Source organism: Salvelinus alpinus, chromosome 7, assembly GCF_045679555.1.
Source record: "Salvelinus alpinus chromosome 7, SLU_Salpinus.1, whole genome shotgun sequence".
In the NCBI taxonomy this organism is placed as follows: Eukaryota; Metazoa; Chordata; class Actinopteri; order Salmoniformes; family Salmonidae; genus Salvelinus; species Salvelinus alpinus.
This window is the reverse complement of record NC_092092.1, coordinates 26172347-26186264: the sequence shown is the minus strand read 5'-3', so window position 1 is coordinate 26186264 and position 13918 is coordinate 26172347. Positions and strand designations below refer to the sequence as shown.

Sequence of the window (13918 nt, the reverse complement as noted above, 5' to 3'; positions counted from 1 at the left end):
AAAACGCCAAATATTCATAAACCTGCATGCACCAAGACCATGTAATTATAATAAAATACTGTTAAATACCAATATTACATTAGCATTTACTTTCTTAGAGTATTGTGCTTTATCTTTGCTCTGATATTACAGTCATTACCAGGACACTGGTGGCAAGTTACTGTGAATATTACAGTAACGTACTTGGCACTAGCCAGAGATGGGCAAAGATACATCATTGGTATGTTGTTACAAATATAAAATACCTTGAAGACCAACTTGTCCTTAACTACAACAACAGTTTTAGTAACGGTTACAGAAACGTTTTATTGCTATGACTGTGATATGTGTTTGTTTTAATCAATCTTAGTTTAATGCACTAAGTCGATCTGGACAATATCGTCTGCTAAATGACCAAAATGTAAATGTTACATTAACGCTGCAAAGCACACTGCTGGGTATTATTCTAATGAGCTCCGCCCTCTAACTATTTGTATTTTGATCAAATTTGGCCTTGATTCTGGAGTCCGTTAGAATAATACCCAGCAATGTGCTTTGCAAGTGTACATTTTTACATTTACTTTTACATTTTGGTCATTTAGCAGACACTCTTATCCAGAGTGACTTCAAGTCAGTGCATTCACCTGAGGTAGATAAACAAGAAAATATCACAGTCATAGCAAGCAAAAGGATTATGTTACCATTGCCGAGAATGTTGTTTTAGTTAAACGGGCTACTTGCAAGTTTATTTTTGTATTAGAAAATACTACATACATGTATTCTAATTATAATGTTACAAAATACATAAATTGTAGTTCTGACTAGTGAATTACAAAATAGTAGTGAATTACAAAACAAAGCATCCTGAAGCATTGAACATTTCCAGCCAATTGTTTGAAAATAGGTTCATTACATGAGGCTTTAATCAACCCCTTAGTGGCACCTGGTGGTGATTTTATTTTTAGAACAGCTAAATTACTATAGATGATGTCACATATGCCATAGCGCGTGCGCAATGTAGCACTTTTGTCTGGAGCTCTGGACCTCTGGTATCAAACGTAACGTCACTACAAAATAAGTATTGAAATGATTGAAATACCTACAGTATATCAAATACATGTAACAGAAATACTGCCCCTTGTTGGCACTAGCTGCCTGCACTGTATATCTCCAACAGTTTACTAACCACTGTGCTTCCAGTAATGCTCTGTAAATTATAGAAATACAGCATGTTGCTGTAGTCAGGTTTTCCAGTAATATGATGGCCATTTGTGTTTCAGCAAAGGTCCTGTAAATCTAGAGTAATTTACTAGCTACTGTGCTGCCAGTAATTTACTGTAAAAATGACCAGATATTTTTTACAGTGTAGACAAGGACGCTGAGCGCAGCAAAATAGCCTCAACAAGCCTAGCTAGCTAGCTAACATCTGTCTTTCTTAGCTAGCTTCTTTACATCAAGTTGATGCAGTAAATACATGCACAGATAACCTATGGCATTTACAAGTTTTTCTAACTAGCGTGAGTCAGGGCTGTTTTTCTCTCTCTCCCTCCAGTGTCACACACACCACAGGAGGGAGAGAGAGGGTCTGTGGTCCGTTATGGGTCCGCGGTCAAACGACCACCCCTCATCACTGCCAAACACTCCCTAAAACAGTTCTGAGAGCAGGTCTTTCTAATCGACCTGGCCCGGGTATCCTGGAAGGATACTGACCTCATCCTGTCAGTAGAGGATGCCTGGTTGTTCTTTAAAAGTGCTTTCCTCACCATCTTAAATATGCATGCCGCCATTGTTACAACCCCTATTACTAGTCTGTTAAACCTCTCTTTCGTATCGTCTGACATACCTAAAGATTGGAAAGCGGCCACGGTCCTCCCCCTCTTCAAAGGGGGAGACACTCTAGACCCAAACTGTTACAGACCTATATCCATCCTGCCATGCCTTTCTAAAGTCTTTGAAAGCCAAGTGAACAAACAGATCATCGACCATTTAGAATCCCACCCTACCTTCTCCGCTATGCAATCCGGTTTCCGAGCTGGTCTCAAGGTCCTAAACGATATCATAACTGCCATCGATAAAAGACAGTACTGTGCAGCCGTCTTCATCAACCTGGCCAGGGCTTTCGACTCTGTCAATCACTGTATTCTTATCGGCAGACTCAACAGTCTTGGTTTCTCTAATGACTGCATCGCCTGGTTCACCAACTACTTCTCAGATAGAGTTCAGTGTGTCAAATCGGAGAGCCTGTTGTCCGGACCTCTGGCAGTCTCTATGGGGGTGCCACAGGGTTCACTTCTCGGGGTGACTCTTTTTTCTGTTTATATCAATGATGTCGCTCTTGCTGCGGGTGATTCCTTGATCCACCTCTACGCAGCCGACACCATTCTGTATACATCTGGCCCTTCTTTGGACACTGTGTTAACAAACCTCCAAACAAGCTTCAATGCCATACAACACTCCTTCCTTGGCCTCCAACTGCTCTTAAATGCTAATAAAACTAAATGCATGCTCTTCAACCAATCGCTGCCCGCACCCGCCTGCCCGACAAGCATCACTACTCTGGACGGTTCTGACTTAGAATACGTGGACAACTATAAATACCTAGGTATCTGGCTAGACTGTAAACTCTCCTTTCAGACTCATATTAAGCATCTCCAATCCAAAATGAATGTCATTTACAAAATAGCCTCCAACACTCTACTCAGCAAATTGGATGCAGTCTATCACAGTGCCATCCGTTTTGTCACCAAAGCCCCATATACTACCCACCACTGCGATCTGTATGCTCTCGTTGGCTGGTCCTCGCTACATATTCGTCGCCAAACCCACTGGCTCCAGGTCATCTATAAGTCTTTGCTAGGTAAAGCTCCGCCTTATCTCAGCTCACTGGTCACCATAGCAACACCCATCCGTAGCACGCGCTCCAGCAGGTATATTTCACTGGTCATCCCCAAAGCCAACACCTCCTTTGGCCGCCTTTCCTTCCAGTTCTCTGCTGCCAATGACTGGAACGAATTGCAAAAATCACTGAAGTTGGAGACTTATATCTCCCTCACTAACTTTAAGCATCAGCTGTCAGAGCAGCTTACCGATCGCTGTAGCTGTACACAGCCCATCTGTGAATAGCCCATCCAACCAACTACCTACCTCACCCCATATTTGTTTTTGTTTTTCTGCTCTTTTGCACACCAGTATTTCTACTTGCACATCCTCATCTGCACATATATCACTCCAGTGTTAATTTGCTAAATTGTAATTACTTCGCCACTATTGGCCTATTTATTGCCTTACCTCCTTACTTAATTTGCACACGCTGTATACAGATTTTTCTATTGTGTTATTGACTGTACGTTTGTTTATCCCATGTGTAACTGTGTTGTTGTTTAAGTCCCACTGCTTTGCTTTATCTTGGCCAGGTCGCAGTTGTAAATGAGAACTTGTTCTCAACTGGCCTACCTGGTTAAATAAAGGTTTTTAAAATTAAAAAAATGTAAAAATTAAAAACCGCCAGCCCCTGCCATCCCCGTCCTGCTGAATTGCGTACCGTCTCTTCTGAGTCTTGCAGGCTGCGCAGCAAACAAGTGTCCAAGTTTAAACATTGTTACAAAAAAATATGTTTTTAGACTATCCGGACATCCCAATAAACGTCATGATATTATTCGAATAGTAAAATTATTTAAAATGCCCGTCCCATTATTATACGTATTATACGTATTATACGTATATAGGAAATCGGGTGCCATTTGGGATGTTCTGCACAGCCCCACAAACATAGGTGTTGTGTGCTACCTAAAGTTCTCCTCTCTCTATCCCCGGGAACCAAGAATGGGGTTGACGCCCACAAGAACCTCCGTTCACACATCATAAACCCCACAAGCAGGCCTTCACAACTGTAATTCATCTCAAATGTGTAAAACGCCTGGTGGAATGGAATGGATCGAAACTCCCCTGGGAGGCCTGACTCACTGACTCATTGAAGTGTGTGTGTGTGTGTTAAGGGGGTGTTGGTTGAGGATATAATATAAGCCTGGTTCTCAGCCCAAATGACTGATGGAGAGAGACAGGAAGCTATGCGCCTGGGTGAGCACGGAGCACAGAGGGACTGGATGAGTACATGCTTACTATATGCTGTGTGTGTGTGTGTGTGTGTGTGTGTGTGTGTGTGTGCACAGAGTGATGCATTACATGCCCTGTGGAATCCCTCTCACAGTACAGCAGGGGCTGGAGTACTTATGGTGGAAATCGTTATTGATGACTATAGATACTGAGATGAGATGGGAGGTTGTATGTGTGTGAAGATGTACATTTAGTAATTATTTTATATTACATAGAAATTCTCTCGCTTCAACATATCCCTTCAAAAAGTTGGTTGCTCTCCTGCTTCCCTACCCCTGGTTGAAACAGATTCACACAACAAATCAAGAACTAAATAATTCATGCTATTCCAGACCGGGCTGTGAGGAAGAAAAAAGGCTTCCCTTTTCCATTTCAGTCAAGTGCATTTGTAATTCATGCAAGTTATGTAAGACGCATAAAACAGGTCAAGTAACACTCTTGAAATTCTGTGGGGGGGGGTTCTTGAAATGGCAGTTATGGCACGACTCCAAGTCAATTCAATCAACCACAAATGTATATTTCTTGGAAATGGGCATGGCAAATCTCCAAGCAGCCAATTCAATCAAGTGCATCGACAGACCAAACAATATAGTAAAGAATTGAACAGAACAGAAATAGGAGCAGTAGGCTACTCACGTGGTCAGCAGCCAGCGAGACTGCTTGGCCAGGCCCAGGCAAGCCGCCAGACAGATGACCAGATCTAGGATCAGTAGCAGCAGGTAAGTGAGCCACCTAGAGGACAGAGGGAGAATGACAGAGAGTCAGTCTGTCAGTGAGTCAGACAGACAGCGTAACAGATCTAGGATCAGTAGCAGCAGGTAGGTGAGGCACCTAGGCCCTAGACGACAGAGAGAATGACAGCGTTACAGTCACAGAAATATAACTTCCTTATCTTATCTTCATTGCCCATTACTATGGGTATATTCAATATGGCCGCCGTTCCACCCACCAGAGAACATTGACTTGAATGAAAATACTGTTATAGTAATTCTATTTCTATGGTTACAGTAATGTGCAGAGTCAGCTGAGGGAGCAGCCAACCAAGTTGCAACCCAAATGAGAGTCAGCTGGCTGGCTCATGTCCCTAGCTTACACACGACTGGCTGACACTTAGGACCCTTTGGTTAACCCAATAGGACGCATACCGTCAGACATCACACTGGATGTCTCTGTGTATGTCAGTGGAGGATTGGTTGGACATGTGTAGGGTATTTGTGTGAGTGTATGTCAGTGTCAGACCTGGGATATAAATATGCTTTGGAGAAAGTAACTCTATTTTTGGTGGAACAAACAGTTCCGTTGGAGATAACTATTTGAATACAGATCTGAGAAAGCGACTACTTTTTTAAATATTTGAATACAGACCTCAGGAAGTGACTACTTTTCAGAAACTATTGGATTTGCTACCTTCAACTAATGGTGGGGCTGCATCTGGAACTGCATGTTGCAGATAGAAATATAATGAATAGCGCACACACAACGTCATATAATATTTCAATTTGTCTGACAGTAGATCATATTTGATCTACACAATACATTTCTATTTCTCTGAACATTCTGTACATTTCTATTCTCCTGAACAGGCGGCCTGTGTAGATAATCAAGTAAAACCAATCAACAAATTATATTGTGTACAGATAATTATAAATAAGTTATCCAGTGTTAAAACACAAACAAATGAACACTGACAGTGTGCAATCAACACTGAAAGTGTTGAGTCTGTGGACCCATATAGACACCAGAATAGCGTTAAATTAACACTGCTTTGTGTAAAGCATTATTCATTATTTGAGAAAATTGTAGAGGTGCCACCCATGACTGTATTTGTTAAGGACAGAGACATGGTTGTTGCATTCATCCATTTTTGGATCCTATGGACTTCACCAAGTGAGATCCTAAGTGAATAATATGTTATATATATATATTTTTTTATATTTAACACAATACCATACGTATTTCATAAGGCTTCATTTTGAGGGCCTCGCTTAACCCTAATAAACAGGCCTGAAACTCATACACATCACTTTGAACCAAAACCACACCCATCATTATCATATTTCCCAGCATGCTCTATTGCAGGTTGATTTTTAGAATTGTTTGTTTCAATATCTATGTTTGTGCATGTATATTGATTGATTTATGAATGAATTAATCTTATGCAACACAAAGATAAATAACATACAATAAAATACATTTTCTAAACTTATCCAATCAGTTAGTTAGATTTTTTGTTTTCAAATAACTTACATTCGGTGGTAAATTCAATTGATTGGACATGGTTTGGAAAGGCACACACCTATCTATATAAGGTCCCACAGTTGACAGTGCATGTTAGAGCAAAGACCAAGCCATGAGATCAAAGTACTTGTCTGTAGAATGCAGAGACAGAATTGTGTCAAGGGACAGATCTGGGAAAGGGTACCAAAACATCTCTGCAGCATTGAAGGTCCCCAAGAACACAGTGACCTCCATCATTCTTAAATGGAAGAAGTTTGGAACCACCAAGACTCTTCCTAGAGCTGACTGCCCGAGAAATCGGGGCCTTGGTCGATGGTCACTCTGACAGAGCTCCAGAGTTCCTCTGTGGAGATGGGAGAACCTTCCAGAAGGACAACCATCTCTGCAGCACTCCACCAATCACCCCTTTATGGTAGTGGCCAGACAGAAGCCACTCCTCCGGAAAAGGCACATGACAGCCCGCTTTGAGTTTACCAAAAGACACCTAAAGACTCTCAGACCATGAGAAACAAGATTATCTGGTCAGATGAAACCAAAATTTAGCTATTTGGCCTGAATGCCAAGCATCACGTCTGGAGGAAACCTTGCACCATCCCTACGGTGAAGCATGGTGGTGGCAGCATCATGCTGTGGGGATATTTTTCAGCAGAAGGAACTGGGAGACTAGTCAGGATCGAGGGAAAGATTAATGGAGCAAAGTACAGAGAGATCCTTGATTGAAACCTGCTCCAGAACGTTCAAGACCTCCGACTGGGGCGAAGGTTCACCTTCCAACAGAACAACAACCCTAAGCACACAGCCAAGATAACGAAGGAGTGGCTTTGGGACAAGTCTCTGAATATCCTTAAATGGCCCAGCCAGAGACGGGACATGAACCCGATCTAACATTTCTGGAGAGACGTGAAAATAGATGTGCAGCGATACTCAACATCCAACCTGACAGAGCTTGAGAGGATTTGCAGAGAAGAATGGGAGAAACTCCCCAAATACAGGTGTGCCAAGCTTGTAGCGTCATACCCAAGAAGACTCGAGGCTGTAATTGTTGCCAAAGGTGCTTCAACAAAGTACTGAGTAAAGGGTCTGAATACTTATTTACATAAGGTATTTCTGTTTTCTGTTTTTTGTTTTTAATAAATGTCCAAAAGGTTATATGAACCTGTTTTTGGCTTTTCATTATAGGGTCTTGTGTGTAGATTGATGAGAGAAAAAAACAATTGAATCCATTTCAGAATAAGGCTGTAACGTAACAAAATGTAGAAAAAGTCAAGGTGTCTGAATACTTTCGAATGCACCGTATATTCAAATACCTTCAAATATTATAGTTTTTCTGAGACCTGTATTTGAATATCAAAGGAAATAGTTGCCTTTAGTTGATTGTCTATATTTGACTACCTTGAGTAGTTGAAAAGTTGGTATTTTCAAATAAACTACAAAATACAACTATTTTCTGCTGAGGTCTGGTCAGTTTAGGAATGGACATGGTAGAGGCTGTATGTGAGTGAGCGCGTGCGTGCGTGACTGTGTGTATGTGTCAGTGTATGAATAGACATGGAGTAGGCTATTTGTGTGCTTGATGTCTTTACTTTTTGCTGACGATGTGTGTTCTGTGCCCTCATCTGAAGGCATCTGCTCCAGTCAGAACAGAATAGAAGCAGTGCTATAATTGTGGTCAGTGGTCTCTGGCTTTAGCCCATGTAGGAACAGATCCAGTCCAGATGATTTAATAATGGATGAGCTCAAATCCATTCGCATGAATATTTTATTCTCTGAAAGCTATGGCTATGTCCCCCCAACCCTACCCCATCTTATGTCCATTACTCTCTCCTTCCTTCTCTCACTCTCCTCCTCTCTCTCTCTCCATCACTCCTCTTTCACTCTCTGTCTGTCTCTCATATCGCAGTCTCCCTCTCTCCTCAATCTCTTCCCCCCTCTCTTCTCTTAGCATTCAAGAGGGTACAATATAAGCAGGATGTAGGACCATGTGCCTGGTGCCTGTTGTCTCTCCAGTGATCACTCTTACTGTGTGCATCTCAGCCAAATTTAGAGTCAAGCTGAACATCATCACCATGTCCCTGGTGCCTGTTGTCTCTCCAGTGATCACTCTTACTGTGTGCATCTCAGCCAAATTTAGAGTCAAGCTGAACATCATCACCATGTCCCTGGTGCCTGTTGTCTCTCCAGTGATCACTCTTACTGTGTGCATCTCAGCCAAATTTAGAGTCAAGCTGAACATCATCACCATGTCCCTGGTGCCTGTTGTCTCTCCAGTGATCACTCTTACTGTGTGCATCTCAGCCAAATTTAGAGTCAAGCTGAACATCATCACCATGTCCCTGATGCATGTTGTCTCTCCAGTGATCACTCTTACTGTGTGCATCTCAGCCAAATTTAGAGTCAAGCTGAACATCATCACCATGTCCCTGGTGCCTGTTGTCTCTCCAGTGATCACTCTTACTGTGTGCATCTCAGCTAAATTTAGAGTCAAGCTGAACATCATCACCATGTCCCTGGTGCCTGTTGTCTCTTCAGTGATCACTCTTACTGTGTGGATTTTAGCCAAATTTAGAGTCGCTGAACACCATCACAGGGTAATAACTCACTGAACGTGAAGGCTCTCAGCTGGTCTATGTTTTCATCTGAACTCAATAAGGTCGTATTATTGTTGTGCAAACATTGTAAAAACTATCTGAACATGCAGAGCACATGGTAAACGCACGAACGCACGCACACAAACATGCACATATACACACACGGTCTATATGTGGTTTTGTCTGGTCTATACCTGTAGTACTCTACGTATGCGGTTTGGTCTGCGATAGCGGCCAGGTCTACTTTAGCCGTGTCCCAGTCAGGAAGGCCCAACAGCTGTTTGATGACATTGTCAGCCATCTGCTGCATGAAGCGTAGGGTCTGTACGTAGTCTCCCCGCGTAGCGAAGATCTCATCCAGCCTCGCCAGGTGCTGCTTCAGACCACTCTCCATGCTACCCATGGTGTTAGTCACCTAGAGGAGATGAGGAGAGAGGGAGAGGAGGAGAGGCAAGGAGGAGAGGAGAAGAGGAGGAGGAGAAGGAGAAGAGGAGGATAAGTGTGAGTACACACAGAATACTCCATTAACTTCCATATGAATAACAAGAGTTAGATTGCATTCTAAATGACACTGTATTCTCTATTTGGTGCACTACTTTTGACCATGGCCCATAGTGGATTTAGGTGAGTATTACAGGGCATGCTTGACAATGGGCCTTAGTGGTCTTCAGTGCAAGACCTTCGTAAAAGGCATCTAGCAGATTCACGAACACTAATATAATTTCAGATATATCTTAAATGACCACGTTTTCACAAATTTGATGATATAATCGCCAAGCCCATTCAAAAGATTAGGGGACAGGACCCGAAAGTATGACGTAGGACAATATCACTTGCACAGGGTATTCAGTAGACGTTGGTTCTCCAGGGATGACTTCGTTCTGTTATTCTGGGGTCACCATGGTGGTATATTTTCTCATTTAATTCTAGGCTAATGTAAAAATAAACACTACACGGTTTTCTACATAATTAAACAGCATAATCATCCTGCTGCAAATTAGGCTTAGCAACCAGGGCAACAGCCTCCTTGAAACAAACAACTAAACAAACAAGAGAATTATAAACTTCCTCCTACTCACATTTTTCTGTGACACTCTTAGTTACACAAACTTTGCCAAATACACATAACATGAAAGGAGTACCAATACTGCATCCAAAATGGCACCCTATTCCCTATATATACCACTATTACTGACCAGGGCCCATAGGTCTCTGGTCAAAAGTAATGCACATACAGTGCTATTTAATTGGGACACAACCCCAATGTGGACAGGATTACACTATCACTTCGCTTCCCACTTAATTACAACATAGTTCCAGGGAGAGGGTTGTTGACTGGGAAATGTTTTTCAGAGTCAGTGACATCTTGGTATTTGATAATTAAAAGGGGCAATAAAAACTTCCATTTAGCCCTAGGTACTTGGCATTCAGCAGGCGTATAGACCACTCATATTGTTTATGTGTTTGTAGAGGTGGGGACAGCGATGTGGTTTGGTTCTGGGGGGCTGCTGGGTGGAAGTTATGAGGTAGTTTGGTATTCAATATGTGTATGTGGACTCCTCGCTCACTAGATTGCCTTTGGCTATAGGGGGAGCGGGAGGGAGGGGGGGGGAGAATGTGGTAGAGAGAAAGAGCGAGAGGAATTAAGAAATAAAGGGAATTAAGATTGAGAGAGCGAGCGTGCGAGAGAGAGACAGAAAGGTAGAGTCAGAAAGAAAGAGAGTGAGAGGGAGAGGGCGAAAGAAAGAAAGTGAAAGAGAGAGAAAGAAAGAGAAAGTGAAAGAGATGAGGAACCAGGGGAAGAAGATAAAGCTAGTCAGAGGGTTGGTTTAGAGAGTTGAGGTGACATGCAAAGGTTTTTGGATGGAATTGGCAAATACGGAACAAACACATTACGCTACAATGATTGTGACAGTGCCACCAAGGCCTAATGTACCACAGTCACTTGTACTAGCCAGCCTGGCTGGCTGTCTTCGTGCCCTACAGAAACAGAATATGCAAACCAAATGGCACCCTATTCCCTATTTAGTGCACTACTTTTGACCAAGGCCCATATGGCTAGGGTATAGGGAGCCATTTGGGAGGGAGTCCGAAAGACAGAGTTTAGCAACAACATTACGTCTGGTGTGCTACTGTTATCTGATCCACTACCTCATTTCCACGGCTTTATTTCAGCTCCTCAAAACCGGGAGATGAAATCATTGCTGGGAAAGCATGTATCTGAGCTCTGTGGGACTGCATGGGAATGTTATCTGTAGAGCCTAGGGAGTCACTGGATCCCGTTGGTTGCCTGTATCGATTCGTCTGATCCTCATCATCGCATTGCTTCAACTGATCCTGTAGATATGGCTGTGGCTCTGCTGTTATCATCCATCCACTATGGGTATGTCACAAAAGTAGTGCACTATGTACGGAATAGGGTGCTATTTGGAATGTGCCCTATGTTTTCATAGCCTGTTGGACAGTGTATAGTCAATCCATCCAATCACACACACACTTGAGTTTCTCTCAATAGACAATTTCTCACAAACTATTGGGCGTTATGGCAAAACTGACCTAAATAACTTGTAGACCTGCAATGCAACTCGATATGATTCAAGGTTGCTGCATTCACGTCAGGGGAACATAGCAGGGGTGACACTTAGGTGCAACTCCATACAATATATGTGGCTCTGTTCACGCCAGGAGAACTGAGCAGGAGTTAACGACTTCGGTAAAACTCCACACGATTATTGCATTTCCGTTTTCATGTGTTGCACTTGCATTCCGCAGCATATATTAATCACATGATCATGCATAGTACTGATGTCAAGCGGAATAAACCAAGGACACAGATGGTTCCTGTTGTTGTGAGATTCTCTCTGGTGTTTACAGAACAACTGGTGCTGTGAGATTGGGATATCAGGATTCAAGGATGCTGTGTGAATAGAATACCGTGCTCCTGCTCAAACTAACTCTCTGCTCGATGGAGAAGAGGAGGAAAGGAAGGGAGGAGGAGAGGAGAAGGGTTCCTTCAATTCAATTTGAATGGATGAGCTCAGGCATTAAATGGATCATGGCTCTAAAGTGCTGCAGCCGTCCTGCCACCCAAAGATGGATTTCTCCTCCATTGGTTAAATTGGGTTCATAAAATCTTGAAAAAACACAGCAATGTGATGGTGACCACAGCTGACGTTTTATATCTCAGAATAGATAGTATTTCCTGACGGAGGGGTTAAGAGCCATTTTGGTTTGTGGATTCGAAAGAAAAAAGTATATGAAAGTGACAAAATCTTTCATCAGAAAAAAAGATGATTGACATTGAATGATTGACACAAATAGAAAGAAGGTTATGAGAATATCCACAGAATGGTTGTCTATGGTGGATATTGTGGGGAACGATTTGAAAGCTATTGTAGGTCTAAATTCCACAAAGAGACCAGAATTGACTTTTTATGGCATAAGACATTGAAAGTATAAGTGGAGGAGAGGAAGGAAAGAGAAAGTGGCTTAGCAAAAAGAAACAACATTTTGCATGATGCTAGAATTTTCACTTCACTTAAAACATACTTCAAAGCACATGTCTGAATAGGGAAGTCAGTGTTGCTCATTTATTTATTTCACCTTTATTTAACCAGGTAGGCAAGTTGAGAACAAGCTCTCATTTGCAACTGAGACCTGGCCAAGATAAAGCACAGCAGTTTGACACATACAACACAGAGTTACACATGGAATAAACGAACATACAGTCAATAATACAGTAGAAAAAATTAAAAGTTATATACAGTGTGTGCAAATGAGGTAAGATAAGGGAGGTAAGGCAATAAATAGGCCATGGTGGGGAAGTAATTACAATATAGCAATTAGACACTGGAATGGCATTGGTGCAGAAGATGAATGTGCAAGTCGAGATACTGGGGTGCAAAGGAGCAAGATAAATAAATACAGTATGGGGATGAGGTCGTTGGATGGGCTGTTTACAGATGGGCTATGTACAGGTGCAGTAATCTGTGAGCTGCTCTGACAGCTGGTGCTTAAAGCTAGTGAGGGAGATATGGGTCTCCAGCTTCAGTGATTTTTGCAGTTCGTTCCAGTCATTGGCAGCAGAGAACTGGAAGGAAAGGCGGCCAAAGCAGAAATTGGCTTTGGGGGTGACCAGTGAGATATACCTGCTGGAGCGCGTGCTACGGGTGGGTGCTGCTATGGTGACCAGTGAGCTGAGATAAGGTGGGGCTTTATCTAGCAGAGACTTGTAGATGACCTGGAGCCAGTGGGTTTGGCGACGAGTATGAAGCGATGGCCAGCCAACGAGAGCGTACAGGTCGCAGTGGTGGGTAATATATGGGGCTTTGGTGACAAAACGGATGGGGCTGTGATAGACTGCATCCAATTTGTTGAGTAGAGTGTAGGAGGCTATTTTATAGATGACATCGCCGAAGTCGAGGATCGGTATGTTTGGCAGCATGAGTGAAGGATGCTTTGTTGCGAAAAAGGAAGCCAATTCTAGTTGTAATTTTGAATTGGAGATGCTTAATGTGAGTCTGGAAGGAGAGTTTACAGTCTAGCCAGACATCTAGGTATTTGTAGTTGTCCACATAATCTAAGTCAGAACCGTCCAGAGTAGTGATGCTGATTAGTCATATTACAGCTGTATTTCTACAAGACTAACAGTACACAACAACTATGCTCTTACATATCCAGACCTTTACCCTAGACTTAACCAATTCCTATCTCTTTACCTGAAGATAACCCTTAACCTTACTGTAAAATGTGCCGATAGGAATAGAATATCTACTTCTTAAAATTATCTGATGCTCTAGTATCATCCAAATCAATTTGAATCAAATCATATTTTATTGGTCTCGTACACATATTTTGCCAATGTTATTGCAGGTGCAGCGAAATGCTTATGTGTCTAGCTACAACAGTGCAGTAATTAATACCTAACAATACAAAACAAATCCCATAAATAAAAAGAAAGAAATATCAGAACAAGTAATGTCAGATACCGGAATACAGTA

At 42.2% G+C, this 13918-nt stretch overlaps 1 protein-coding gene across 2 annotated transcripts in view; it reads right to left on the bottom strand.

Moving 5' to 3' along the window:
• Window positions 1-13918, bottom strand: part of LOC139580670 (protein tweety homolog 2-like) — a 121006-nt gene that overhangs the window by 34308 nt on the left and 72780 nt on the right. For both annotated transcript variants that reach the window (XM_071409559.1, XM_071409560.1), the window contains exons 4-5: window positions 9113-9333; window positions 4729-4824 (exon numbers count right to left, since the gene is read on the bottom strand). In XM_071409559.1, the coding sequence (XP_071265660.1) occupies window positions 4729-4824; window positions 9113-9333 (317 nt within the window). The remainder of the gene's footprint in view (window positions 1-4728; window positions 4825-9112; window positions 9334-13918) is intronic.